The 26,267-nt window shown below is 52.6% G+C and overlaps 2 protein-coding genes across 2 annotated transcripts in view; one reads left to right on the forward strand and one right to left on the reverse strand.

Annotated features, from left to right (window-relative positions):
• The window catches only part of SSH1 (slingshot protein phosphatase 1), a gene marked incomplete at its 5' end in the record, with an annotated part of 33,790 nt that extends 18,378 nt beyond the window's left edge, over positions 1-15,412 (reverse strand). Inside the window, 2 exons of the mRNA XM_083874190.1 lie at positions 11,007-11,047; positions 15,347-15,412. Coding sequence (XP_083730316.1) covers positions 11,007-11,047; positions 15,347-15,412 — 107 coding nt within the window. The remainder of the gene's footprint in view (positions 1-11,006; positions 11,048-15,346) is intronic.
• Positions 15,413-16,373: 961 nt separating this feature from the next.
• On the forward strand, positions 16,374-25,133 carry DAO (D-amino acid oxidase). The gene is made up of 11 exons (XM_083874197.1): positions 16,374-16,472; positions 18,072-18,276; positions 18,381-18,495; positions 18,822-18,898; positions 19,289-19,354; positions 19,691-19,745; positions 20,181-20,285; positions 20,753-20,835; positions 22,308-22,425; positions 22,962-23,060; positions 23,381-25,133. Exons 2-11 carry the CDS (start codon positions 18,083-18,085, stop codon positions 23,513-23,515), a joined length of 1,047 nt encoding a protein of 348 aa, XP_083730323.1. The 5' UTR covers positions 16,374-16,472; positions 18,072-18,082; the 3' UTR covers positions 23,516-25,133.
• The last annotated feature ends 1,134 nt before the right edge of the window (positions 25,134-26,267 follow it).

Genomic DNA, 26,267 nt, shown 5'->3' on the forward strand with positions numbered 1-26,267 from the left:
ATAGGATATTTTACTTCAGTTTTTCACCCCAAAGTATCTTTGATCTCAAAGCACTGACTAGGATTTCTACAGGAGGAAAAACCTTGGAAAAACCAGAGCTCCTTCCCAAAGTTATCAGGATCTGCTCTGATGATACATCCTGACAGATGTTCTCCTCTCCTGCAGTCAGGAAATCTGTGACAATATAGCAGAATTTTCCCAGTTGCAGGAAAAAGGGAAAGCTGTGCTGCTGGAGCAGCAAGTGGTCCAGGAAAAGGACAACTCACAGAGCAGAATTTTTGTTCCCGTGTATCCACATGCGTGGAAATGAACCAGAAAGCAAAGCCAGGAGCCTGCTGAGAACAAGGTTTCCATTTCCACTGAAATGCCCGTTCCTGCCCTGCACAAACCCTCCCGAACCCCCAGCATTCCCCATCTCCACACCAGCTCCACTTTCCATGTGCGGGGAACACACCCAAACACCTCTTTGCTCGTGGTTTACACCACACTGTAACAACAACATTACCCAACACCAGCCCTTATCTTCGCTCTGGGAACTCTCTGCTGCTCTGCCCCTTCGCACAACTGCTTTGGACACGGCTGAGTGAGAAAGGCAAGGCACGACTCCCTTTTAAATCCTGCAATTCCTGTAAACAACTAAAACTCTGAGCTTTTCTCTTTTTTTCTTTTTTAAATCTCTCCTAATGAACACCCAAATCCTAGCACCAAAGAACATCCCCAACCTCTGCCCCTCGGCAGGGGTGACAGATGCCCCAAAGCACAACCCCGGTGGCTCATACATACTAATTCGAGCTGCTTTTCTTTGCACAGCGGCAGCATCGTGGTGGCCCCAGCGTCAGACAGAAGTCAGGGAGTTCGAAAAGATTCATAACCAGCTGGAAAACTCACATCCTTTTTGCTTCTAAACCCATTAAAAAAAAAAAACAAAAACCACCAGAAGGCAAAGAAAAGGTCAAGCGTATTTTCTGCGCGGAGCAGAGGAATCGCGGCTGCTGATGCTCCCCGGGAACTGGATGGCTTTTAGGGAACACTGTGTCTTCCACTGATATCCTGGCTTGAAAAAGCACTTGTCCCACCACATCCTGATGAAAGAGGGCCATTCAAGAGGGGAAACAACCAGCTGAGGCTCGGCTAATCGTTTCCCTCCTCCAGACTTGTTTGTTTGTTTGCTTCCCCCCTCGTGCTCCGCAGGCTCCTATCAGCACCCACACAGCCCCTGGCTGAGGGAAGTCCATATTCCCTGGGAGGGCCGGGACTGGAGGAAAAGCATCCCATGGACTGATGCCTGTTCATTCCTTTACAGTTAAAGCAATGCTTGAGTATAGATAGAGGAAATTAAAACGGCCCTTCCCTCACTGTACAGCTTCCCTGATGGATTTTCAGAGCCATTCCTGAGTTCCTGAGCTCCTGCTGGACAAGGAGTCTCTCAGGTGCTTGGTGTTTGTGTGTTAGGGGCTGGCTGGCACTGAATTCCCTGAAGATTCGTTCCTTACAAGCCCCAATTCTTTCTGCAGGCACACAGCATAAGGCCACACTGGTCCCACCAGCCTGACCATGGGGAGAAGGAGCTCTCTGTGCACTTCTCAGCCAGTTTTCACCCAGCTTGACTGGCACACACCACAGAAACCACCCAATCCCTGCGTGCCCTTCCAGGAATCCTGACCAGCACAACCTCGCTACAAGGAGTCTCTTCAGGCTCTCGAATAAACACAGAGCCCACGGGTTTTGTCACAGCCCCAGGACCCTGATGCTCCAATACAGCTGCAGGCCAGTTCTCCTCCCACTCCCTGACCTCAGCTTACCAAACACAGGAAATGATCACCCTAAGAGATGGAAAAACCAACACATCCAGCACCTGGGAAATGCCAGGAGTGTCAGGTACAGACAGCGACAGTCCCTCCTGCCCCCAGAGGCTGGCAAGGAGAGGGTGCTCATGGCCACAGCCCTGCTGAGATCCGGCTCCAGAGGCTGTTGCTCCATCCGTTGGCTCCGTGCTGCTCAACTTGAAAAGGAAATATTTCTTCCCCTTTGGGAAAGCTCCAGAGGAGCGTGGCTACAACACACATCAACCCCATTTCGAGTGGCTGAAGAACACAATAGGCAGCGCCTCCTCTGCGGTACAAACTGCCACCCCCTGGGGCTGGGAATGCCAGTAAGCAATCCCTTAAAAACACTGGATTTTGGGGAAAGAGACAGAGCTGCTCACGCTCCTGGACAGCCAGATGCCAGTCCCACAACAGTTTTCCCCAGGCAATTTGTTTGCCATGGTGGCTCCAGCTGTGAGGTGTGCCAGGAGGAATCCTTGCATGCTTGAATTTCATGTTTTAATGGGGACTCTCACATAGGCCATAATCATCTTGCAGGACACAAGAAAACACTCTATTTACACATCTTATAGTGACAGAACTCATCTCAAAATAAAGATCCACAGAGTCAGGAGAGAGAAAACCACTTTTTCCTGGGAAGATCCAGGCAAGCCTGAGGTGAGTGAGGAGCCTCCTGCTGCCTCCTGCAACCAGGTGTGTGTTTAAAGAAGAAAAAAAAACAAACCCCAAAGCCCCACAAGAAAAGGAGAATTCACTTCTCTCAAAATTGGTCATGATTTTACAAAGGCAAACATGGTAATGCCTCCAATTCCTTGGGTTTCATGTCATCTTCTACTCAAAACATTTCCAAGCTGATAAGGTGAGGGGAAAAAAAAGGCTCCTGAGTGCCACAGAATGGAACACACTTCCCTCTTCTATAGCCCTGTTGATAAGGAGGAAGAGAACTGATTTTTTTCCCCTTTTTCTTCCCCACTTTGCTGCTTGGTCTGGAACAAGCTCAACCACCTCAAGGCAACTGAGAAAGAACACAAAACAGCCCTGGAGAGGGGCTGAACCAGCCCTGCTGGATGCTCCCACAGCCCAGCCAGACCCTCAGGATTTCCAGAGGGTGGATTTTAGACAGGACACTGCTGCAGTGAGCAGAGGGGACTCCCATTGTCCCACAGCCACCACAACAGCAACACAACCCAAGCTGGGAAGGAGCACATCAAACAGAAAGGAAAATCCAAGGAGAGAAACAGGAAGAGTTGAGAGCAGCTGTGTGGCTCCTGCTCCCCAAAAAAGCCGAAGGTTGAGGCAGAGGCACTGCTTGCTTTGGCCTGATAGAGGCACATCTGATAACATTTCCTGACCACAGAGGGGCCTTCAGAAGGGGCCTGAGCAACACAAAACAGCACCAGAGAAAAAGGGACTTCAAAGCTGCTCCTTCCCATGGCACTGCACAGCCCCAGGGACTCCAGCAGCAAGTCACTTCTCCTGCTCTTAATGGAGTGTGTCCAAGTGGCCTTTGCTCCGTGTCACACAAAGATTAAAGGGAACCACCTGGACAAACAGAGGTGAGAATCTCACCACAGCCATCCCAGCCCAGCCCCACATGGAGCAGGGCTGCCATCCGAGCTGTGTGCTCCCCATGGAGCAGCACCTGGAAAAGCCCAGTTACAACACGTGCATTGATGGTTTAGAACAAGGTGCTATTGCACTTGTGGAGGATTTGGGATATCCCCACAAACTGACCTGTGGTCAGGACTGTGGGAGCCCAAAACGCCTGGCAAGGTCAGAGATCTGCTCAGAACCACTTGGACTGAGGTGTTTTACTACCAGAAAGGCAAGGCAGGAAAGCTCTTTCCATACCTGTGATTTCCACACCCAAAGTCATCATTCCAGGACCTCCTGAGCTGAAGACAAGTCACCCTCAGGAGAAAAGCAAAACATGGGCTGCAGGTTCACAAGGAGAATATCTCCCCTTCCTTGGACACAGCCAGGGCATCTTTGTGCCAGGAAGGGGCCAGGCAGCAGCTCCAGCTGTGGGAGGGATTTGTAAAACCTCCCTGCAGGAGCAAAAATCTCTCCCATCTATTTTGAAGTAAGTGAGATGTTGGGGAGACATAAAAACCCAACAGGATTTGCTGTTCTCAGCAAAGCAGGGACCAAGGGGAGTGTGAGTGTGCATTGTTGGGCTCGGAGGCGTGGGGACCGTGGGCCACATCCCAGCAGGAATGCTGAGAGGGCTGCAGACACTGCAGGCCATTCAACACAAATGCTCCTCTGGCACAAAAGGCAAAAAGAGAAAAATGAAATCAATCATGAAGCCCACAAAAGCCAATTTCCCAACAGAAATAGACTGCTGATGATGTCCCTCCAGCCACTCCTGGGATGCACTGGGCTGGAGCAGGGATCAACATGGATCTGGATGGAGCAGAACCAGCCCAGCTCTGAGTATCCCACCCTGGGGGCAACCCCAGGATCCAGGCTGTGCCTGCAGACAACCCAGGAGCAGCTGGGATAAACCCTCCAAGAGAAAGGGCAGGAAGAGGGGAAACAAACAAACCAGCAGGATCATTCCCCATTCCAGCAGACTTGCGCAAAGTTAATTGACAGAACTGCTCCCAAACAGCCAGGAATGAGAAAATTCTAGGAATCCCTAGCACTTGGATGGTGGAAAGCCAAATAAAATAAGAGATTGTTTCACAAGGAAAAAGAAATCCTTTCTGCTCATCCCATTAATTGCAGAGTTCAAAAAGGCACGAGGTTGATCCTGGCATCACCCAGCTACGCCACAGGCTTGGAACTCGGTCTGAATCCTGAGGAGCATTTCTGAGATTCCCACTGAAACACGATGTCATTTTGGTGACAGTCACTGTCTCAGGAGGCCAGGCCAGATCCTCTCCAAACCTCAGCTGCTGGGAAAAGGAGTATTAACCCTACAGAGTCCCCAGCACTGGTGACTCTGGGACAATGCCCTGGACTGTCCCCAGCCCGCTGTGCCAAGCCCAGGGCCACCCACCCTGCTGAGGGGCTGGGCAGAGCTGCTCCACACAGCAGCTCACCCTCACCTGGACTCAGGGACTTGGAGGACAAGGCTTGGGAAAGCAGCAGCTGGCACAGGGGAAGAGCAGAGGCACGCACAGAGATCCCAGCATCAGCAACAACATGGATTTCCCTGGTGCTCTGAGGGAAGCTGGCTATTCCCAAAACACTGGCTCCCTTGTTTTCCTACAAGTCACTGTTAAGGATGTTGCCACATTCCTGCCATTGCTGCCATCCCCCTTCACCACAGGTAAGGGGAGAGCCAGGCCACAAGCCCTGGAGTTGTCCCAGAGCAGTGTCCAAGCTGAAGGAGAGGTGGAATGATGCCCACCATGGAGGGCACACCAAAAGCAGAGCCTTGGCTGATCCTGCTCCTGTCCTCCTCCCCAGCCCGGCTGTCAGCACATGGGCCCATCCTCCTGCATTCCTCCTGTCAGCCCATTGTTTTAATCCTTACAACTATTCTATTAACCCACCCCACTTCACCCACTCAGCAGTGTCTCCCAGAGAAACAAGTGGAAACTCTCCAACGGCGCCACAGGGAAAGAAAAGGAAGGTGAATAACAGCCTGAAGGATTAATAAGGGAGCAGCTTCCAAGCCCTGTGAGCGAAGGTCAGCCAGGACACAGACAATGGCATCGGAAGCACGGCTGGGAATCTTGGTGGCACAGCAACCCAAAAACCAGCTGAGCTGCCTGGTTTCAGAATGGCTCCAAAAAAGGCAGCGGAGACCAAGGAGTACTTGACACATTGGTAACGTGGAAAAACAAAATAAAATAAATCCAGGCGGATCACGCGGGGTAAGAGCAGAGTGAGAAAAGCTCTGGCTCAGCCCTGACACCTCGAGTGCTGATCTAGACTGCAGCCTGCCTTCCCAACACCCTGAGGGTACACAGCCAGCATTCCCAAGATCAGGAGGTGGTGTTGCAGAGGGAAGCAGACAGCTGGAGTTCAGGATGGTTTGCAGGGCTGGGAGGGAGATGCCAAGCCATGGGCAGCAGTCTCCACTGGGATGTGAGTGTTGGACACGGTTGGATGTGACCATTTGGATGGCAGACAGAACAAACACGGAACCTGGCAGCTTTCTGGGAAATCTGAATGGGACATTTTGTCCCACTCTCTGTATTTCTGGCTGACTTGGTCACTGATATGAGGGTTTCCTTCACCAGCAGTTCTTGCAGCAAGGATTTCTTCAAGAAACTAAAATTTTCAGAGAGGGAAGACAAGCCCTGCAAAAGAGAGTCCTGATCCCAGATAAACCTAAACAACTGATGGATGTGGTGTGTACCCTAATTTGTTTGAATCTGGGCTTATTTTTGTGCAGTGGTGAAGTGATTCTGCATCAAGGATTTAAACGCTGCAAAGGGATGTGTAAATGTCTGGGAAAAAACTCAGTGCTCTCAGGAAATAATCTCAACACTCTTCATTAGAAATAACACCAGGCCTAGGAAGGTGTTCTGTCCATTCCTCATTCCAAAAACATCTTAGGAGCACTTGCCAGGCACAGCGCAGCTCTGATTTGTATGAGAAATCCCTGACTCACAGATCTTGGCAGACAATTATCAAAGATTAAGATATTTAAAATCAAGAGGCATTTGAAACCAAAATATTGTTCTGACCCAGCTCTAACACCTAAATAAACAGTGACCACACTGGCCTTTTACAGGAACAAGTGCTCAGTGCACAGCCAGCACCTCTGATAATAGGGCCTCGTGGTTTGGGTTCTGCCAGACTGCTGAGGTTTCAGGGAAGAAAAAAACAAAACCCAAAACATTTAGATACAATTCCAAAAGAGTCTGATCATCATCTCTTCAAATTGGCAGCTCTCCTGCTGTTGCTCTACCTACATCCAAGTAAACTCCTCATATTGCTCAACTTCAAGTCAGCAACTGTTTCCTGGAAAGGCCAGATCTTAAATAAATGTCAAATAAGCGAACGTTTCCTCAGCTCTTTGGCCTTGGAACATCCACACGCAGCCCACCACAAAATGTAAGGCCTATTTATACCTTCCTGAGCTTCCAGGGCCACACCTCCAGGCTGAGAGCTCCCAAGGGCCGGGGGCTGAGCCGGTGCCTCCCCATTGTACGGGGCACGCTAAGGCAGGATGCTGCCGCCGGCCAGGATGTGATTCAACGTCCTGTTTTGAACACTTGGTGAAGTCAGCAACTTCTGCCCCGAGATCTCCCACCAGCTCCCCGGGACACGATCAATCTGCAGCCAGCAGGACCTGTCAGGGCTGTAATGAGCTGCTGTCCCCACAAATAAATCCTCAAGGCAGCTGCCCCCGTGTTTCCCCCTGCCCTGAGAGCCTGCCTGGCATCGTGAACACGCTACAAGGTGTTCATCCAGTCCTGCTCCAGAAAAACATGCTCCTAAATCCCTAAAGGAATTCAGGATCAAGGTGTAAAAAGATAATTTTGATGCATTAAAATATAATACATATTAAATATACATTAAGTGTATAATATATATATATATGTGATATTAAGATACAATGGTGTCCTGTGGTGTGTGCCAGAGGGATGATCATGGAATTATTTAGGTTGGAAAAGACTTCCAAGATCAAGTCCTGCTGTTCCTGCAGCTCTGCCAAGGCCACCTCTAAACCATGTCCCCAAATGCCACATCCACACAGTTTTTCAGTTCCTCCAGGGATGAGGACTCCACCACTGCCCTGGGAAGCTTGTTCCAATGCTTGAGAACTCTTTCCATGAAGGAATTTTCCCTGATATCCAATCTAAAGCTGCTGCTGCTCTGTTAAGAGTTTGTCTGCACCAGTGACTCTCCTGTTGATCACTGATCAGCAAAGGTACACAAGCCCAACCCTTAAAACCTCTACCTCCCACTGCTGCTCTTGTCAGCTCTTAAAATTTGGTTTAGAGGTGCCAAACAAGAACAATTCTTTCCATAACCATCTTCACTCTTGGTCAGAGCCTGGAGATTATCAACTTCCAGGCCCTTCTGCAGTGGTTCAACCTCTATCTCTCTGCAGAAGGTGCCTGAAAACATTCACCCTGCACTCAGGCTCTGATTGGAAAGCCAATAATGGCAAAGATTACAGAATGACTGGCTAAACAAACATATTTATATTTGTAATTAAAACCAGTGATTATCTTGCTGTGTTTGCCAACCACATCTGAGAAACAGCCAAAACTCACAGAGAGATCTGGGTTGTTACAACATCTCCTCTGCCTCAGTGTGACAGAGCCAGCGCACGGCCAGGAGTGAGAATCAGCTGGGTCACACCAAAAAGGTAAAACTGCACGTCCAGCCCTGTGCCAGAGCAGGCAGCTGGGAAAGAGCTGGGCTCTGCTCTGCCTCCTCCTTGATAGCATCTCCCTGGAGTTTGCTGGGAGCTGGAGCAGCAGGATCTGAGGCTGAGATAAGGCACAGGCACCGCACGCACGAGGCTCGCACGGAACTCGATCTCAGAGAACTCAGGGCTTAAGTCTGGGCTAACACGTCCTCCCATGGGCTGGGCCCAGCCCTGGCAGCTGTTTTACAAAGGTTTGGGTGAGCTGTGGGTGCACTGCACCATTAGGGGAAAAAGGGATCAAGCCACAGCATCTCCCTGATGGTTATCCAGGAGGGAAGGTTTGAGCAGACACTGATAACACAGCTCAGACGTGCAGCTTCTGGCTGCACTGAGCCCAGCAGGGCCCTCAGATCTCTGACTTTCCCTTCTACTCCGAGTCTTTACCCTCAGGGAGCAGCACAGACTCCTGGCTGTCTGCTGGGAACACTGTGGATGTTACATTGCTGAAGCTTCCACAACATTTTTGGTAACAAGAGGAAAAGATGACTTAAAGCAGATTAACATCTAAGAAAATGCAGATAGCATTATCTTTGAAAGCAAAGCTGAACCTAGAGCACATCCCTTTGGTCTGTGCTGGGACAGAAGCTGTTCCAGGGAGAAAGAAAAGCATTTTGGAATGACAGAAAGCATAAGGAAGGATGACCAGGGAGCAGCGAGACGTGGCTGGGTGCAAAACCGTGATACAGACCTGCTCCTCCAAGAAAACAATCAGATGGCTCATGGAACCAGATCCAACTATGCAACCTCAAACGAAAATCCCGGAATGTTTTGGAATGAACAAAAATAATCTGCTCACCAGGCAGATGAATACATTATGTCATAAATGTGTACTAGCACAGCCATCCTGTATTGATGAAACACAGCTTGAGCTGGCAGCACACTGGGGACATGCTTCCAACAATCCTTCCTTTTCCCTCACCATTAGATCTCCAAGGTCTGCAGAGCCTGGGGCTGGACTGCTGACCCCTGTGCTCAGGGCATGTGTGACAAAGCCCAGCTGTCACCAAGGCCAGACCAGGCTTGAACGAGGCACAAACACCAGCACAGGCCATCCTGCAGGGCTTTTTCAGAGGAGGAACAGTGTGATGAAGTTGAACAATTCTGCCACCCCCTGGGCACCGGGCAGAGTCTCAGCAGATTGATCCAGAGCAGGGAAGGGGACAGCAGCCAGTGGGAAGGGGACAGGATCGACCCACCAAACAGGAGCTCCATTTATCATCTGTGTTGTGTCTGCACGTTTCCTTCAGCTCTTGGCAGTGTTTCCCCCTGAGGACAGCAGAGGCTGTGCATGAGAGGCATCTGATTCTCGAGGTCTGTCTGGCTATTTAATTACCAGATTCTTATCCTGACAATCGTATACGGAAGAGCAGCCCCAGGAGACTGAAGGACAGAGGAAGCTCATGGGCTCTCAGTGTCCAACGTCAGTGCTGCAGCATTTCTCAACAGCCAGGAGAAAAGCATCAGCCTTTAAGCCTGGTCTAAGTGCATCTACAATGCTGGTGGCTCTGGTTATTGGTGGATGCACATGTCTGGCTTGCAAAGAGGCCAGACAGACTAATAGTAGTCATATATCCAAGGATCTCACCAGGATTTATTTGTAGAGTGAGAACATTTGCAGTGAAGAGGATAAAGCTGTATGTTCTCTTTCAGCACAGAACTGTATATCCAAAGGAGGAGGCTGCCATCCTGCTTGGTTACATGTTACTGTTTAATATCACATGGGGAAAAGCATAAGAATTAGGGGTCTGTGGCTGTTCATGGCTTCAGCAGTTTTCTCCTGGGGCTTCGCATTGTACAAGGAACAGAACAAGGAATCCTTAATTATGATTTAATCAATACAAAATCTATTCCCCACAAAGTCAGCTCTCAAATGGCATTACAGACAGCCATGAAATGCCCATACACAGGAGAGCAGACACACAGCACTTCTGTCTGCAACCCCTGTGTGTGCAGACAGGACAGCCACGGAATTCCAGGCCTCCTGGGCAGGCTGCAGCCAGGAGACACCACCCCAGAACACAGAAACAAAGAAGTCCATCTCTGTCCATGAGCAGCCCTGCTTTCTGGTCTCTGACTTCACTTCCAGGGCAAACACAGCCCAAGCAACAAACAGCACAAGAGGCTTTGCTCTTCCTGAACCCAGGATAATGAAAGCAGGAAGCAGGACAAGGAGAAGAGAGTGAGTGCTGAACCACTCCTCCCCTGGGCTGTGGTTTACAGGTTAGAGGGTAAGAGCTGCCTGCAAGAGCCAGGCTTGAGTGAGCCATCCACAGCATTACTCAGAGCCCCATCAGCCAGGGCCTGGCACAGGAGCTTTGTCACCACTTTGGATCTGCACAGTGTCAGCAAGAGGAGCCTCTCTTCTCTGGCAGGACAGCTCAGCCCTTTCTTCCCTCACATGAACACAGTGGCTCTGCACGACCCCAAGGAGGCAAATTCCTGGCAGTTAATACACAGGAATGAGCAGAGCTCTCTTCTCCTCACCCTGGGAGTATAGCCCCCTTCCTGAGTGGAGCCCCAGCCTCAGGGAGCAGCAGCAGAGCCAGAGATGCTGTGATAACACTAAAGTGCTGTGGCCAGAGCTCACCAGTAATTTTCCAGTGTCTTCCCAGCAGGGGAAAAAGGATCACAAACTCTCTTTTATTCTTTCAGCTGGTTAAATTCTCATCTCAAAACTGATGAGGGAGAGAGCATCCCCGGGTTCAGCTCTCTGCAGACCACACCATCCCCTCCAGGCAAGGCACAGGCTCTGGGATCTTTGTGGGATCAGGACTTGGATGCTTGGGAGACAATTAACAACAGTGGAAAGTGTTCAGAGCCCAAAAAGCTCTGCTTACCTCACGTTAAGTCTACGCTCTTCATCACTGCCGACCTCAGCCTGAGGGGAGAAAAGGATACAAGAGAGTTACACGTTGGCTGTTTTCACATTAGACCTTTACATAAAATCCTGGCACCAACAGGGTGTGAGGGGCTCTTTTCCGCGGGGTTTTTCTCCCCGGGGCCAGAGATAAATGAAACTCCCTAGTCCTGTAGGCCACCAGCAGCCGGCGCCGGGTGACAAAGGGAGGGGCTCACAGGGATTTTAAAGCTATTAGGTCCTAATCCTGCAAGCTGGTCCTGGAGCGCAGAGCGCTTTGAAGAGCGCCAACCCCGACGTCACTGGAGTGCACACCTCGCTCCCACCGCGCACACACGTGAGGGCGGCACAAATATCCGGGATTCGGGGTGTCCCCAGCACAAGGACACAGCCAAAAGTGCTTCCCTGGGGCTGTCCCAGCTCCTGACGTGCAGCTCCAGGGCTCACAGTGGCAGGATGACAAAGGCCACCTCCACCTGGGTGTCCCCAGGTTGGGACAATGCACGTCCTCTGCCTGCTGCCTGCCTGGGGAATGCGTTGCTTTAGGGACAGGCATGGATTAAAATGGGCACTTCTGCACCAAGCACTGGTGGAGAGTCCCCCTGGAAGCAAATCTGGCTGCTCAAGTGACACGACACTTTATTAAAGAGAAGTGCGACCTCAGCCTGCTTCCAAAACCAAGAATTTTCACACTATTGTGCTTTCCAGTCATCCCCTTCAACTTCCCTAGGAGCTTCTAGACAAAATTCCTCAATAAAGAAAGAAGAGTTGGGGCTAATTGCATCCAGAACTGACAAAAAAAAAAAAAAAAAAAAGGAAACCAAAGCAACAAGCTCTAAGATAGTTCTGCTTTGGTCCTGCATGAGTACACAGAGAAAAGGCTGGGAGCATCCCCTTGGAGAGCAGGGCTGTGCTGGGGAGAAGATTTGGGCCCAAAAAACAAAGTAGGGACCTTACAGGAAATCCTTCACACTCTCAGCACACCAGATCCTGACAGCCTTGAAGGAATCAGGCTCCATCAGTGCTGACACTTGGGGAACATCCTGGTATTGCCTACAGCATTGCTCAGAATCCACAACAAGGGTCCTCAAAAGAGTTGTGTCCAGGTGGTTTTGCACCAGCTAAAAATAAGCAAATGGTATCATTTCAAATGTTCAAGACCGGAGCTTTGGAGGGGTGAGGGCACCTGGATTGCTCCCCATCCTTCCACATTAGAACTTGGGAGGCTGGAGGGCACAGGAGCTGCTCTGCTGACAATCTGTGAGAACCAAGTAAAGCCAGAGGAAAAAAAAATCCCGCAAATGCAAGAGCAGAGGCCGGATATTGGAACTGTGGCCATTTGGAGGAAGGGAGATGCACAAGGCTGTCCCGACTGACCCAGCAGAGGGTGAGGAGCATACCATGGCTATTTTTAGTCTGTTTACAGTGCAGAGCTGGGCTGCAGGCAGGGCCCCAGAGCACCCCAAGTCCCAGTGCCCCCACTGGCAGATCCCCCAGCCCTGGGAAGGTCTGGCAGGTTTGGGACCTTGGCAGGGTCACCCTCCTGTTTGTTTGGGGCTGTCACGTAGCAACAAAGGGCAGAAAAACTTCTTTCCTTTTTAAACAAACGTGACTGTGAGGATGATGACTCTTGGATGTCGTCAGCTGGGGCTCAGCAGCAGGGCTGGCCCTGGAGCTGCTGTGGGTTCCCAAAGCTGACTTTCCCTGCATTTTCTACTAAAAAACTGCAGGAAAACCAAAGCAAAGCCCTCCTGCCCTGTCCTGCTCAGAGCACCCCTCAGAGCTGGCAGGGTTTGGGGTTTGTGGGGATGCTGTGGAGCTCCAGCTGCTCATCCCACCACAGCCAGACCCCACCAGCCCCTGCCACGTCCCTCCCTGGGGACTCTGCAGAGTGTGGCCCCTCTGAAGGACCCACAGGCAGTGGGAGGTGTGTGGAAGGGAGATGCACAAGCAGTGCAAGTTTGTGAGTGTGTGTGAACCACTCTCTCCTAAGAATTTATGGCCCACTATGTCAAGGCAGCAGCATCCATTTTATAAATTCCTTTGGCCTCTCCTAACTCACGAGCCCAAAGTAGCACAGTCACAATCAGCAAGATCATAATTTCCCAATAAAATATCTTCTAGTAATATTCCAGCTAAAAGGCCCAATGAAACCTGATTTTCCTTGCAAGAAAGATCCTAAAAGAACAGGAGTGGGCTGTCATTTTTTGATGGGATTTTTCTTTAAATTAACTTTGGAAAAACAACATGCTGAATCTGGAAAAAAAAAATCTGGAAATAATTTTATGGTATTTCATGCCAGAAGAGACAAGAACAAGACTCAGTGTCTTCCTCTGGGAGCCACTGGTGACACAAGTGCCCTGCCATGGACAACACCTGGCAGCAAATTTAGGGCAGCATTTTTGGGGGGCAAAAAGGAGAATTGTATGGTCACCCCAGAGAAAATACAATCACTAGCAGCAGCTCTGACACAAAGCAATGCCTAAGACAGATGTACATGGCCAGGCCTGCTTTGACTCCTCTCCCACCTGCACCAGTTAAATCCAGTCTAATTCCACTGCCTGCTCTGGGGTTACAGCTCATTTTCACCTCCCTACATTGGGTGGCCACTAGGTCTTGTTTAACGCTCTGTTTAAACCAGATGCCACAAAATTCCCTCTGAAAACTCCTTCAAAAAGTGCAACTCACTGTTCCAAGTCCCTCAGCTGGAGGAAACTGGGCCCAAACTGGGTCCCTGCAGGCAGAGACCCCCCGCAGCCCCTGGGGCCAGGGAGAACCTGGAGCTTTGTGGCTCCCCCCTCCTGCTCCCCCCTCAGACCAGCTAATCGGGGGAGTCACAGGGACCTGACAGGTGACAAATAGGATTGTTTACCTGGCAGGAGTGGGGACAGAGCAGAGCCAAGGGCACTGAACATCAAAGGGAAGAAGCGTGGGGGGAGAGGGATGCACGGGGAGGATGTGCACAGAAACACCAGGCCTGTCTTGGAGGGTCACCAAAGAGATGGGTTAGGAGGGGAAAAGGCAATAAGAAAGAGAAACTGGAGGTACAGCTGTGTTTAGATGGGAGCTGTGGCAGGGGAAGCAGAAGCCCAAGGGCAGGCAGAGGCAGGAAAGGGCATTTCTGGGCACAGGATGGAGGGGGTGTGCAGCAGAGCTGGGACACACAGAGGGCCAGGCCAGCAGGACACGGATGGCACCATGGGACAGGTGAAGTGACAGGCACAGGTCCTGGAGCAGCAGAGCAGAAGGAGAGGGCAGGAGAGCAGAAGGAAAGGGCAGCAGCACGGTGGAGGCTGAGCCACAGTGAGGAGTGGCAAAGGTGTGGGGTGGAGCAGGATGGGAGCTGCTCCTGGAGAACTGACAATGGTCACCCTGGGGAAGGGCTGGCAGGAGCTCCCTGAGGGGCAGGAGCTGCAGATGTGGGGAAAGGTGGTGCCATGGCAGGGACAGAGGGATAACACAGGGCAAAGCAGAGCATCCCTGGGGCAGGAGGTGGTGACAGCTCTGGGATGTCAAGCAGGGACAAGGTCTAGGGCCAGCACAGCTGCTCTGTGAAGACATGCCCAGCACTCTGCCCAGAGATTTACCTGGTAAGAGAGAGGTGAAGGAGGCTGCCCCAGGGTTTAGGGAGCTCAGGCTCCCTGCCCAGCTGAGGGCTGGAATGGGGGACAGCCACGGAGGAATTGGGCTGTGTGTGTGAGGGGTGGCAGGGCAGACCCAGGCCTGGCCCAGCCTGGCAGCATTAAAGGCTGGGGCTGGGCAGCATCGGGGGCTGTGAGAAGAAGGGACTGGGATGGCTGGGGGCTGAGCTGGGCCAGGGAGCAGTGGGGGTTGTGAGGCTCAGGGCATTGGGGGCTGCAATGGGAGGAAGGCTGGGGGTCAGTGCCTATGGGGGACCAGGGGGCTGTAGGGCTGAGAGCCATGAGGGACCAGCGCCTGGGAAGGGCATGAAACCAGGGCCCGGGGAGACTGTGAGGAGCTGAGCTGGTGCCAGGGGGCTGTCGGAAGCCAGGCCGTGGGGACTGCGAGGGGATGAAGACAGGGGACAAGTGGGTGTGGAGGGCCAAGGGGCCGCGAGAGGGTGGAACCAGGGGCTGGAGGGGGAAAGCAGTGAAGGGCCAGAGCCGTGAAGCTGCGACTATAAAGGACCTTGGTCCGTGAGGGTGATGGAGCCCGAAGCTTTGGGTTGCGGGGTGCTGCAGGGGCCTGTCCCCAAGTGGGGCCTCACCCCGCCCCTCCCCGCTCCCCACCCGCCGCCGCCGCCCCCGGGGCTCACTCTCCCCTTCCCTCCCCGTCCCTGCCCATCCCGTCGTCGCTCACCTCGCTCGTGCTGGCCGAGGAGGCGGCGCTGGGGGTCGGCGAGCGCTGCAGGGTGACCAGCGCCATGGCTGCAGCTGCGGGGCCGCGGCCGCCTCCCCCTCACGCCGGGAAGGGGCGGGGCCTGCGGGGGAAAGGGCGGGGAGTGAGGGGGCGGGGATTCGATCCGTGGGCGTGGCTTGGCCTGGTGGGCGGGGGCTTGATCTGATGGGCGGGGCTTGCTCTGGTGGGCGGGCCCTCCCGGCCCATCCCACCCCCAAAATCCCGTCCCTCCCCAATATCCCATTTCACGGCAGCGACACGTTCTACTAGCCCAGGTTGCTGCAAACCCCGTCCCACCTGGCCTGGGACACTCCCAGAGCTTGGGCAGCCACAGCTTCTCTGGGCAACCTGTGCCAGAGCCTCCCTGGGCTCACAAGGGGGAATTTCTTCCCAATATCCAGTCTAACCCTGCTCTCTGTCGGTGTGAAGCTGTTTCCCCTTGTCCTGTCACTCCAGGCCCTTGTAAATAGTCACTGTCAATTTTTCCATCTGGCTGCCTTCAGGTACTGGAAGGCCACAATTATATCCCTCTGAAACCTTCTCTTTCCCAGGGTGAACAATCCCAATTCCCTCAGCCTCTCCTCCTACTCAAAAACTGAGCCAGAAGCACCCAATTTTTCCAGATCTCACAGGAATCTTCTGTTCAGGATGCAACTGGATGTGGCACTAGTGCACTGGTCTAGTTGGCAAGATGGTGATCAGCCAAAGGTTGATCTCAGTGGTCTTTTCCAATCTAAGTGATTCTGCAAATCCAGACGCTGGGAAGTCATAGAATCATTGCTGTTGGAAAAGACCTCCAAGACCATGCCCACTGAACACATTCCTGTGTCCTGGTCCAACAGTGGTCACCACGGAGACAAGTGGCAGGGATGGCATTTTGCCACCGATGGTGGTGACCCCATTTCCACGACTCCAGGGCCCCCTGCCAGTGGCATCACGTGTGAACTCCACTTCCCTGGAGCGAGAGCAGACTTTGGCCCTGCTGCCCTGGACAATCAGACCTTGCCCTGCTGGGCTGTAACAGCAACTCTGACTCTGAAGCCTCTGGACACGGCAGTGACTGCTCCAGGGACCCCACACTCCACAGGTAAACTGGTAGAAAATGGATATTCCCATTATTTTTTTGGCAGATCCTCATCAGCTGGTGCTGCAGGCACAGCTGGGGTGAGTCCCTGTCCCTGGTGGAGGAGGTGACTCTGGTTTCTGAGGGTTAGAAAACCGTGGCAGATGGGAAGCAGCTCCTGTTCCGATGACTCATCCCTCCATCCCGGCAAATGTCAGTCCCGCTGTTGGCACAGCAGAGATGCTGGACTTCACCTTGTCCAAAACAATCTGTGGGCTGGAATTTATTCCTGCTCCCAGAACCAGCCTGCACCCAGGATCTGCACCCCCAGCCCTTCCCCAAACTGTTTTTTGCCCACTCCCTGCACAGGCAGTGACCACAGGGGTTTTCCAAGGCAGGAAAGTGCTGTCAGCAGGGAACCAGAGGATGGAGAGGGGCTGCAGCTCTGTCCAGTTCTGGGCCCCTCAGTTTATAAAGGACGTTGAGATGCCTGAGCATGTCCAGAGGAGGAAATGAGGCTGGTGAGGGGCTTGGAACACAAACCCTGTGAAGAACGACTGAGGGAGCTGGGATTGTTCATCCTGGAGAAAAGGAGACTCAGGGGTGACCTTATCACTCTCTACAACTCCCTGAAAGGTGGCTGTGCTCAGGTAGGGTTGGTCTCTTTCTCCAGGCAGCAACTGACAGAATCAGAGGACACAGCCTTAAGCTGAACCAAGTATAGGTTGGATATTAGGAAAAAGTTATTTACAGAAAGAGTGATAAAGTACTGGATAAAGTCCACCCGGGGAGGTGGTGGAGTCACCATCCCTGGATGTGCTTAAAGCAGACTGGATGTGGCACTCAGTGCCAGGGTTTAGTTGAGGTGTTAGGGCTGGGTTGGACTTGATGGTCTTGGAGGTCTCTTCCAACCAGTGATTCTGTGGTTCTTTGATTTGCAGCCAGAGTTTACCCACAGCCATTCTCCCAGCCGTGCCCAGAAGGGTGTGGGGTGGTGGCACAGCCACCCTCACATGCAGCCCCAAGGGTGACAATGGTGTGAGGATCCAACCTTGCCCTCATCACACCTGGCATTGCTCCCTGGAAAACGCCTGCTACTTCGCATCTTTTTTATCCGTGCCCACCTCCCAGTGGCTGGGAAGGATTTTGAGCTGCTCAGAGCAGGGTGAGGTCCCTGGAACAGAGGGTTCACAGTGTCCCCTGGGAGATGGAGCTGTGGGTGGGTGCTCCAGCATCTCCCTGGCTGCTCAGCCTGTGGCTGGTGGGATGAAGAGGAGAATCCTGAGCAGGGCAGGGCAGGACACACCTGGTGCCAGGTGAGGGGTACACCTGTGACAGCAGACCTGCAGCTTTCCTGCTGGCACAGCCAGGGCTGGAGACTCATTACCCGGCCACTGTGAGGAACCACAACCTCTCATCCATGATTCCAGCACCTGGTCAGAGTTTGAGGGGGACCTGGGAGGCTTTACAGGAAAAGCACACAGATGCACCATGAGGACTTCAGCCCTTCCCTGCTGCTCTGGCAGCAGAGCTGAGGCTCCTGCAGGAGCCGATGTCCCCCCGAGGTGTTCCCAGCTTGTCCAGCAGCCCCAGCACCGCCCTCGGATCCCTCATCCCTTGCAGGAGCCAGAGCCATGCGCGTTGCCATCATCGGGGCCGGGGTGATCGGGCTCTCCAGCGCCCTGTGCATCCATGAGCAGTTCCATGGACTGGTGCCTTCCCTGGAGCTGGAGGTCTACGCCGACCGCTTCACCCCCCACACCACCAGCGATGGGGCGGCTGGGCTGTGGCAGCCCTACCTGAGTGACCACGGCAACCTGCAGGAGACGTAAGGCAGGAGGAGGAGGAGGATGGTGGTGACATGTGCCATGAGCTGCTCTGGCACAGTTCCACTGGGCTGGCAGAGCCACTACTCTCTCATTCTTATCATAGGCTCTGGAATAAAGAGACCTTCGATTACCTCCTCGGGCACATGCACTCTGCAGCAGCCAAGGAAATGGGACTTTTCCTCATTTCGGGCTACAACCTGTTCACAGAGCCGGTGCCGGTAAGGAGCAGGTCATGGCCAGGGTTGGGAAAGGCTCCAGCTCAGTGGTAGGCTGAGCTGTGCTGCTTCCCAGCCAATGCTTCCCAATATTTCCAAGTTTGCCTTGTGCCAGTGCCTGGGACATGGTGTTTTCTGTGCTCCCGAGGCAATATTGGTGTGAGGAAGGGCCGAGCCCTGGGAGAGTGGGAGTGACAGAGCCTCTCCAGCTGTGCTGGCAGCTGCACACCCACCTGTGTCCCTTTGGGATGGGCTGTGATCCCCCCACAGCCTCTGTCCCACAGTGATTCCAATTCATTAATGATCTCAGAACTCCTTCTCCCCTGTAGGACCCATCCTGGAAGAACATTGTCCTGGGATTCAGGAACTTGACACCAAAAGAGCTCGAACTCTTCCCTGGTTACAGGTATTTTTCAGGCTGTTTTTTTGGAGACTCAGGTAGGACAGTCCTGGATGCCTCTGGAATACAGCCCTGGCATGGGGCAGAGGGACAAGGAACTGCATAGAAATGTCCTCACTTCTTTAAAACTGCTTCCCTTAAAATAAATAGGAAACAGCTCAAATGGCCAAAAAAGCAGCAACCCAGCACAGAAACCATTCCAGCTCCTTTCATACCTCACCAATGTCAAAATGGGGGAGGTAACCAGGTGTTTTATGCTGTAAAAAGTGAGAAAAAAACATGCACTCATGTGAGGAGGGTCGCAGGGGGAATTGGGGTCCCAGATCCACAGTGGGTGGCAGGAATATTGGGGCAGAACTCTCCTGTAGGTCCTCACAGCCTCTTCTCCTGTTTTAGCTATGGCTGGTTCAACACGGCGCTGATGCTGGAGGGCAGGAGTTACCTGCCCTGGCTCACCAACAGGTGAGTGCTGCTGCTCCTGTTTCCTCTGGCTGCAGGTGGATTTTCATCCTGCACATCAGGATAGGGTAGGCAGAGATCCATCCCTGGGAAGCAGGGAAGAGGGTCTGGAATTCCTGTTCATAAGTGGGGTAACACTTTAACAGTGAGCCCAGGAGTGTATTTTTTGCATGACAAAAATGAAAGTATTGGGATACTTGGAGCTGCATCCAAGCACTTTTGGCTTTGGAAGAATTTGGAGCTTGATTTTATTCCTGTAATTTCTAATGCTGAGCTGGTGTTCTGGTATTGAACATTTGCTTTTAATTTGCCAGTAACAAATGAACTTGTGCTTCCCAGGCTGACACAGAGGGGAGTGAAGTTTTTCCATAAGAAGGTTGAATCTTTCCAGGAGGTGAGTGGGGATGTGGAGCCAGGGCAGAGGGCACAACCCCATCCCAGAGAGGAGAAGCAGCATCCAGCAGGCAGGTGCTGCTCTGGGATATTCCTTGGCATGAGTGATGGGCCAGGGGACAGCACTATGCCAAGATCCACAAAATAAATTCTACCAGGAAAGATAAAGGGTCTCGGGTATTGAGGGATGGTTGACAGAGGACAGAGTAGAGCATTTATCCAGCATGGATTGGCAGCTTTCCCTGGAATGGCTTGGTGGCACACATGGGGTGTCAGCAGGAGCTGGCAGGGCAAGCTGTGCCCTGGATCTGGCCCTTATGATTTATCCATTTCCTGACTGTTGGAAAGAGCACTTGGCTCATTTGGAAGCAGGAATGTTGTGCCTCTGTGGCAACATCCCTGTGTGCTGCTCCCAGCCGTGTCCCTCTCTCCTCAGCTGTTTTCTCAGGGTGTGGATGTGGTGCTAAACTGCAGCGGGATGCGCTCGGGGGACCTGCAGCCCGACCCACAGCTGCAGCCTGGCCGGGGCCAGATCATCAAGGTGAGCTGGGGCAGGCCTGGGGGCTTCCCAAAAACCCATCTGTTACCACCAGGAGTGGCTGAGCTCTCTGATGAAAACCATGGGCTTGTGGCTGGATCCACAGTGGGATCAGGTCTTGATTCCCAGCAAACACTGCTCATGTGAAACCAACCAGGATCCCATTCCTGGTTCAGCTGTGGGAATGCCCTCAGTCTCCAGCCTGTTTCTCTATAGGGTGAGGGCTGGGGGAGGTCAGAGGCACAATGCTGGTAATAAAAAGGCATAAAATCTTTGGGAGAAGATGGTGATTATTTGGAGAAAGAGAGAGAGTAGGAAGCTCCTCCCTACCTGCACTCCTGTCTTCCCAGGGAAGCCAGCATAGGGAACACAGAGCTAAGAGAGGGTCCCATATCTGGCCCCCTGTGTCCCTCCCAGCCTAAGCCTGGCACCCACTCTCCAGCTCTGACTTCCTCCCCTTCATCTCCCAGGTCCTGGCTCCATGGGTGAAGCATTTCATTGTCACTCACAATTTGAAATCCGGGATCTACAACTCGCCCTACATCATCCCGGGGTAGGTGACAATGCCTGAGGCAGGGCTGGTTGGCACCAGTGACATTCCTCTGTCAGTGTCCCCAAATCCTCATCTGGGACCTGGCTCCTGCTGGTGTCTGCCAGGCCTGGCTCCATCCCTGGTGCTTTTCTTGGCTGTGTGGGAGGAGAGCAGAAGGACGGGGGCAGCAAAGCAAGGGAGCTCAGCGCCCTGCACCACGGTGCTTCCATGCCCTGTCCTTTCCCAAGGACTAAATACCAGGAAAGCAAATTCAACCCTATCCAAGTCTCCAAAACAGCCAAACACTAACAGTGGAGTGGATAGTTTGGAGGAGATCTTTTGTTTTCACATCTATAGCCATCTTTATTATCAACAGTGTGGACCCAACTGTGGTGCAGCAGCTCAGGGTGGGGAAAGGCACTGCTGATCCATGCTCCCATGAAAACAGGGCAGGAATTCTTTTACTTCAACAAAACCTTCCTGGGAAAGCTCAGCCTTCCCCTCACTGTCCCCTGAGCTGCTGGTGAGCCTAAGGGCATCTCATTGGGTTTATTATGGAATTGTGGACTATCCTGAGCTGGAAGGGACCACAAGGATTGAGTCCAACTCCTGGCCCTGCGTGGGGAGCTACACCATGGGATAAATAAATCCATCTGCTGTTCATCCCAGCTCTGCTTCATCCCAAGGGCCTGCAGTGACCCTGCTCTGGCAGTGGAGGGGGGTCTTTAAGCTGGAATTTGAATGCTGCATCTCTGGCACTTCCTATTGTCCTAATATTTCAGGCTTAGGCAGTAAGCCAGGATGTAAACAGGAGCTCTGCAGGCTCACAGCCCCCATGCAGCACATTCTGAGTGATTCCTGATCACGGTCCCAGCCACAGATGAATTCCTCTGCCTGTGCTTGTTTTAGCTCGAGCTGTCAGGGCTGGGCACCAGGCTGATCCCAAAGGAAGAGCTGGACCCAGTGCTCACATGGAGGACACCCCTTCCCTGCTGGAGAGCTCAGCCCTGGAGGATCCCTCCTTTTGTTTTTGTGCTTCCCAAAGATCAAGCAAGGTTTTGGAAGGGTCCAGCCAATACAGACCCCTCCAGGCCCCCCTAAGCCTTAACTTGCCTCATATCCTCTGTTAATCCACACGAGTTTGGGACAGCAGCAGCACCAATCTGTTCTCTGTGTTCCCCTCCAGAGCCATCCCTTTCCTTCCAGCTTTTCCTGAGCCAGGCAGGAGCAGAGCTGTTTGATAAGGATGGAATTATCTGTCTGCTTTGCCCAGACAAGGAAGGGCTGACAGGATTTAATGAGTGACTTGCTCACAAGCAGGCACCGCTCTCCGCCTGCTCCGTGTGGGAGTTTCTCTCACAGGAATATTTGGCAGGCTCAGGGTGTAGCAGGATCCAACATCACACTCACACAGTGTCCCTCCATGTGGTGGCCCCACAGGGGACAGCTGGGGACAAGTCACCACCGTGTGTCTCCTTTGGCTCTCGGTGCAGGAGCCAGTTCACGGTCCTGGGAGGGGTTTACCAGCATGGAAACTGGAGTGAGGAGAACAGTGCCAAGGATCACAAATCTGTCTGGGACAGCTGCTGCCAGCTGCTCCCAACTCTCCAGGTGGGTGACCTGAGTGCCAGCATGGGGAATGAGGAGCTGGGGTGCTCAGGATGCAGGAATGGGTGCTGGACAAACCACAGGATGTTTCCACAAGTCAGGGTTTCTGTGTGTCCATCATGGACACTTGGGGCTCTTCCACCTGCCTGAGGGACAGGCAAGGCTGAGGCTGGCACTGAGACAAGGTTTGTAGGGATAATAATTACTCATGTAGCTGGTAAAAAAATAGAACCAGAGCTTTGGGAGGTTCCAGCCCTTTGGTTATGGTGTCCCCACACCTTTAGGGGAGGGTTGTGTGGGGTGAGGCTGGGTTGTGTCCACTCCCAGTGCTGCTGTTCTTCCCTGGATTAGCAGGAAAAGTGGTGTGGGGCTTTGGCACAGGGATTTGCCTCAGCTGCGGGCTGGCACTGCCATCCCAAATTGTTCTGCTGCAAGATGGGGAGGCCCCTGTCCCAGCTTGAGGCCCACCTGGTGCTGTGAGGTTTGGCTGGTGGGATTCCAGGGAACGCTGTGCAGGGCTGATGTGCTTTTACTTGCAGAAGGCGAAGATCGTGGATGAGTGGAGCGGCCTGAGACCAGCGCGGCCCTCAGTCCGCCTGGAGCGGGAGAGCATCCGCCTCGGGAATGTCCAGGCAGAGGTACCTGCACAGCCCCAGGGCTGAGTGTAATTAATGACTGTGTTAATTGTGCCCCATGCACAATTGTCACCGTGCCCGGGACAGTGATAAGGCTTGATTGTCCCTCTCTCCATCTCCCCACTACCAGCATGGGAATCTTTGACCCCAGGGATAAATGTCAGAGATTCTGAAACAATTATTGATGTGGTTGCCCCATCCCTGCAAGTGCTCAAGGATCATTTGGACAAGGCTTGGAGCAATCTGAGCGAGTAGGAAATGTCCAAAACAGGCTTTGAGATTCCCCCCAGCTCATCCTGGGATTCTGTGGTTCTCTCCCCCAGGTAATTCACAACTACGGCCACGGCGGCTTTGGGATCACCATCCACTGGGGCTGTGCCATGGCAGCAGCTCGGCTCTTTGGGAACATCCTGCAGGAGAAGAAACAGCTGGCCACCCCCCCAGGGGCCCGTTTGTGAGCCCCTGCTCCCCGGGAATATGTGACAAGAGTAGCTTAGGGATCACAGCAGAAGGATGGGAACAACACAGGGATACACACACGGGCTGCTCCACCCTGCTCCAGCTCTGCCTCTCAGTGTCTCATTTCCAGATGGCTCCACTCCCTTCACAACCTGCCTGGAGGAAGGACTTTTCCAAATATGGACTAAGTGGCAAAGTGCACCAAGTGCTGTCTTGGGATCAAGCTGCAAAGGGCAGGCTGGGTTCAGCTGAACCTTGGACAGTCCTGCACTTCATCTGCACCAGGGGACAGGATCTGAAACGGAGCTGGGGACACCTGAGGTCTCTGCTGGCTGCTCCACCACCCAAGTGTGTAATTAGATTTACAGGCTCCCCCCCAGGAGGCAAAAGCTCCTTAGTAGGAAGAAGCTCTGAGGCTCCTGGGGAAGGAGCAGCAGCTCTGGGAGCACATGCCTGGGTTACACCAGTTTTCCTCACGCTCCTGCCAGGACAAAGCTCAGGCCCACAGCACCTGCTTAGTGTAGCTGGCACCAGACAGCAGCACTTGCCTAAAATGGCCTTTCCAAATGATGTTTTAGCAACAAAAGCAACTTGTTCCAGCCCTGGGGGCTTGCCAGGCTCTATATATAGCAGAGAGCATAAGAAAATAGCTCTTCTTGTCCCTAAAACTCCCACGGGCCCCTCAGTTTCCCATTTCTCCCAGCTGTGGGACACAGCTCAGAGAAAGGGCCTGGCTTGGGAAAGTTTGTGCCTCTCAGAGGAGGAGCAGGACTTTTTGGGGTATTCAGGGATGCAGCTGGGGACCCAACATGCTGTTCTGAAGATCCAGCCTGGCTGATTTCTCCATGCCATTTGTCTTTCCTGCTTTACAAACCATCCCAGACAGGTTTGTTTGACTGGATGCTCAGGAAGCCTCAAATCCAAAGGCTGTTCTGGTAGCCCAGCTCAGTGCCTGGCTCACTCTCCTGTGTGGATAATCCAAGTGTTCCTTACTCATCCATGATGCAGCTCCTGTCTCCTGATGACTCTGTGTGCCAGGAATAGCTCAGCAGTGTGGGGGATGCCTGAGGTGCATCCCTGTGCTGGGCTCAGCAAACACAGCTGGGCAGGGGAAACTGGGAACCACTGCCATGTCCAGTCTGTCCAAAGAATTCCCAGCTTCCCTGGAAATGGTGCACTCACTGGGTAAAATCAGGAGAAATGTAAGGAAAAGGAAAACCAAAAGGCTGGAGAAAATTCCCTGCTGATTAATGCTGAACTCTGTGATCCCACCTCAGGAAAAGCCATTCAGGGGAACTGGATCCCCTTGGTTTCACTTATTCCAAATATGAGACATTCGGGAGCACGTTCTCTGCTGTAAATCCAGCCCCACTTTGGTGCTTTTGAGAAAATTCTGCTGGACAAAGAGGGGTGTAGGAAATCATTGTACACCTGGCAACAAGCAGCTGATTCTTGTAATCTCAGGGCCTGCAGGAGCCACTGCCCTGTGATCTCACCTGTGGCCTCTTGGCAAACAGGACTGGGCTGATCTGTAATTTCATTTGCAGGTTAATTCTGTTTGTTTTCTAAAGGCCTCAATTTAATCCCTGTGACCAATAAAAGGAATGTTCAAATCTCTCCTGCATGATGCTTCTTCCTCTCAGTGATGGCACAGGAGGGGCCTCAAATGCTGATTCCATAAAATGTCCCAGGAGATCATCATTCCAGGTCTCCACACATATTTTTCCTAAACATTTGATCCTGGAGGAGAAGGAGTCATCACTCCAGATTCTGAGCAGATCAGGGAACCTGGAATATCATTGTGTGAAGGCCTGTGGCTGCTGACAGTCCCCAGGACATTAAGAACTCACAGAATTGTGGATTTGGATGGGAAGGGACCTTGAAGATCATCCAGTCCCACCACCCTTTCAAGGCAGGGAGACCTTCAACTATCCCAGGTTTCTCCAAGCCCCATCCAGCCTGGCCTTGGACACTTTCAGGGATGGGGCAGCCACAGCTTCTCTGGGCAAACTCCCCAGTGAGGGATTGAAGTTCACTCCTGAGCCCAAAGAGAGGTCAGGGAGTCAGGGAATGGACAATTCCTGGACAATTCCTGCATGTCCCCAAAACCACACAAAACACCACCTCCCATGTCCAGTCATTTTAGGAGCTCCCAGTTCTCCACAAGGATCTCCTGTGACCCAGAACAAAGCTGGAAGCACATCAAGTATCAGGGAAGTCAGCAAACAGCAGCTCTAGCATTTGGGAAAACTCCTGCCAGAGCTCCAGGAGCGCTTGGACAATGTTTCCAGGCACAGGGTAGGATTGTTGGGGAGTCTGTGCAGGGCCAGGAGTTGGACTGGATGATCCCTGAGGGTCCCTTCCAGCTCAGGATACTCCATAATCCTGAGAATGAGTTTAAAAATGCCTGAGGATGCCTGAAAGTAATCACAGAAGAAAGAATATTCCCCTCAGCATTGCTTCAGCCACACAAACCCTTCTAATTCCCAACAATTTCCACTCCCAGGAAGGAGGCTCTGCATCCCAGGCTGGGAGCAGGAAGATGGATGCATTCTGGGGTGAGAACACTCTGCATTAGCATGAGAAGGATTTGCAGCTCGTTAGTCATTTTGACTCATCCTCCAACCACCTCCTGCCTGTAAATCATCGGGCATCAAAATAAGAATATCAGTGACAGGGCAGAGGAAAATAGGGTTGGGCACTTAATTATGGCTTTAGAAAAATGATAGGGAAATGAAGGGTTTATATTAA

The sequence above is a fragment of the Zosterops lateralis genome, assembly GCF_965231275.1.
Source record: "Zosterops lateralis genome assembly, chromosome: 17".
NCBI classification, from domain to species: Eukaryota; Metazoa; Chordata; class Aves; order Passeriformes; family Zosteropidae; genus Zosterops; species Zosterops lateralis.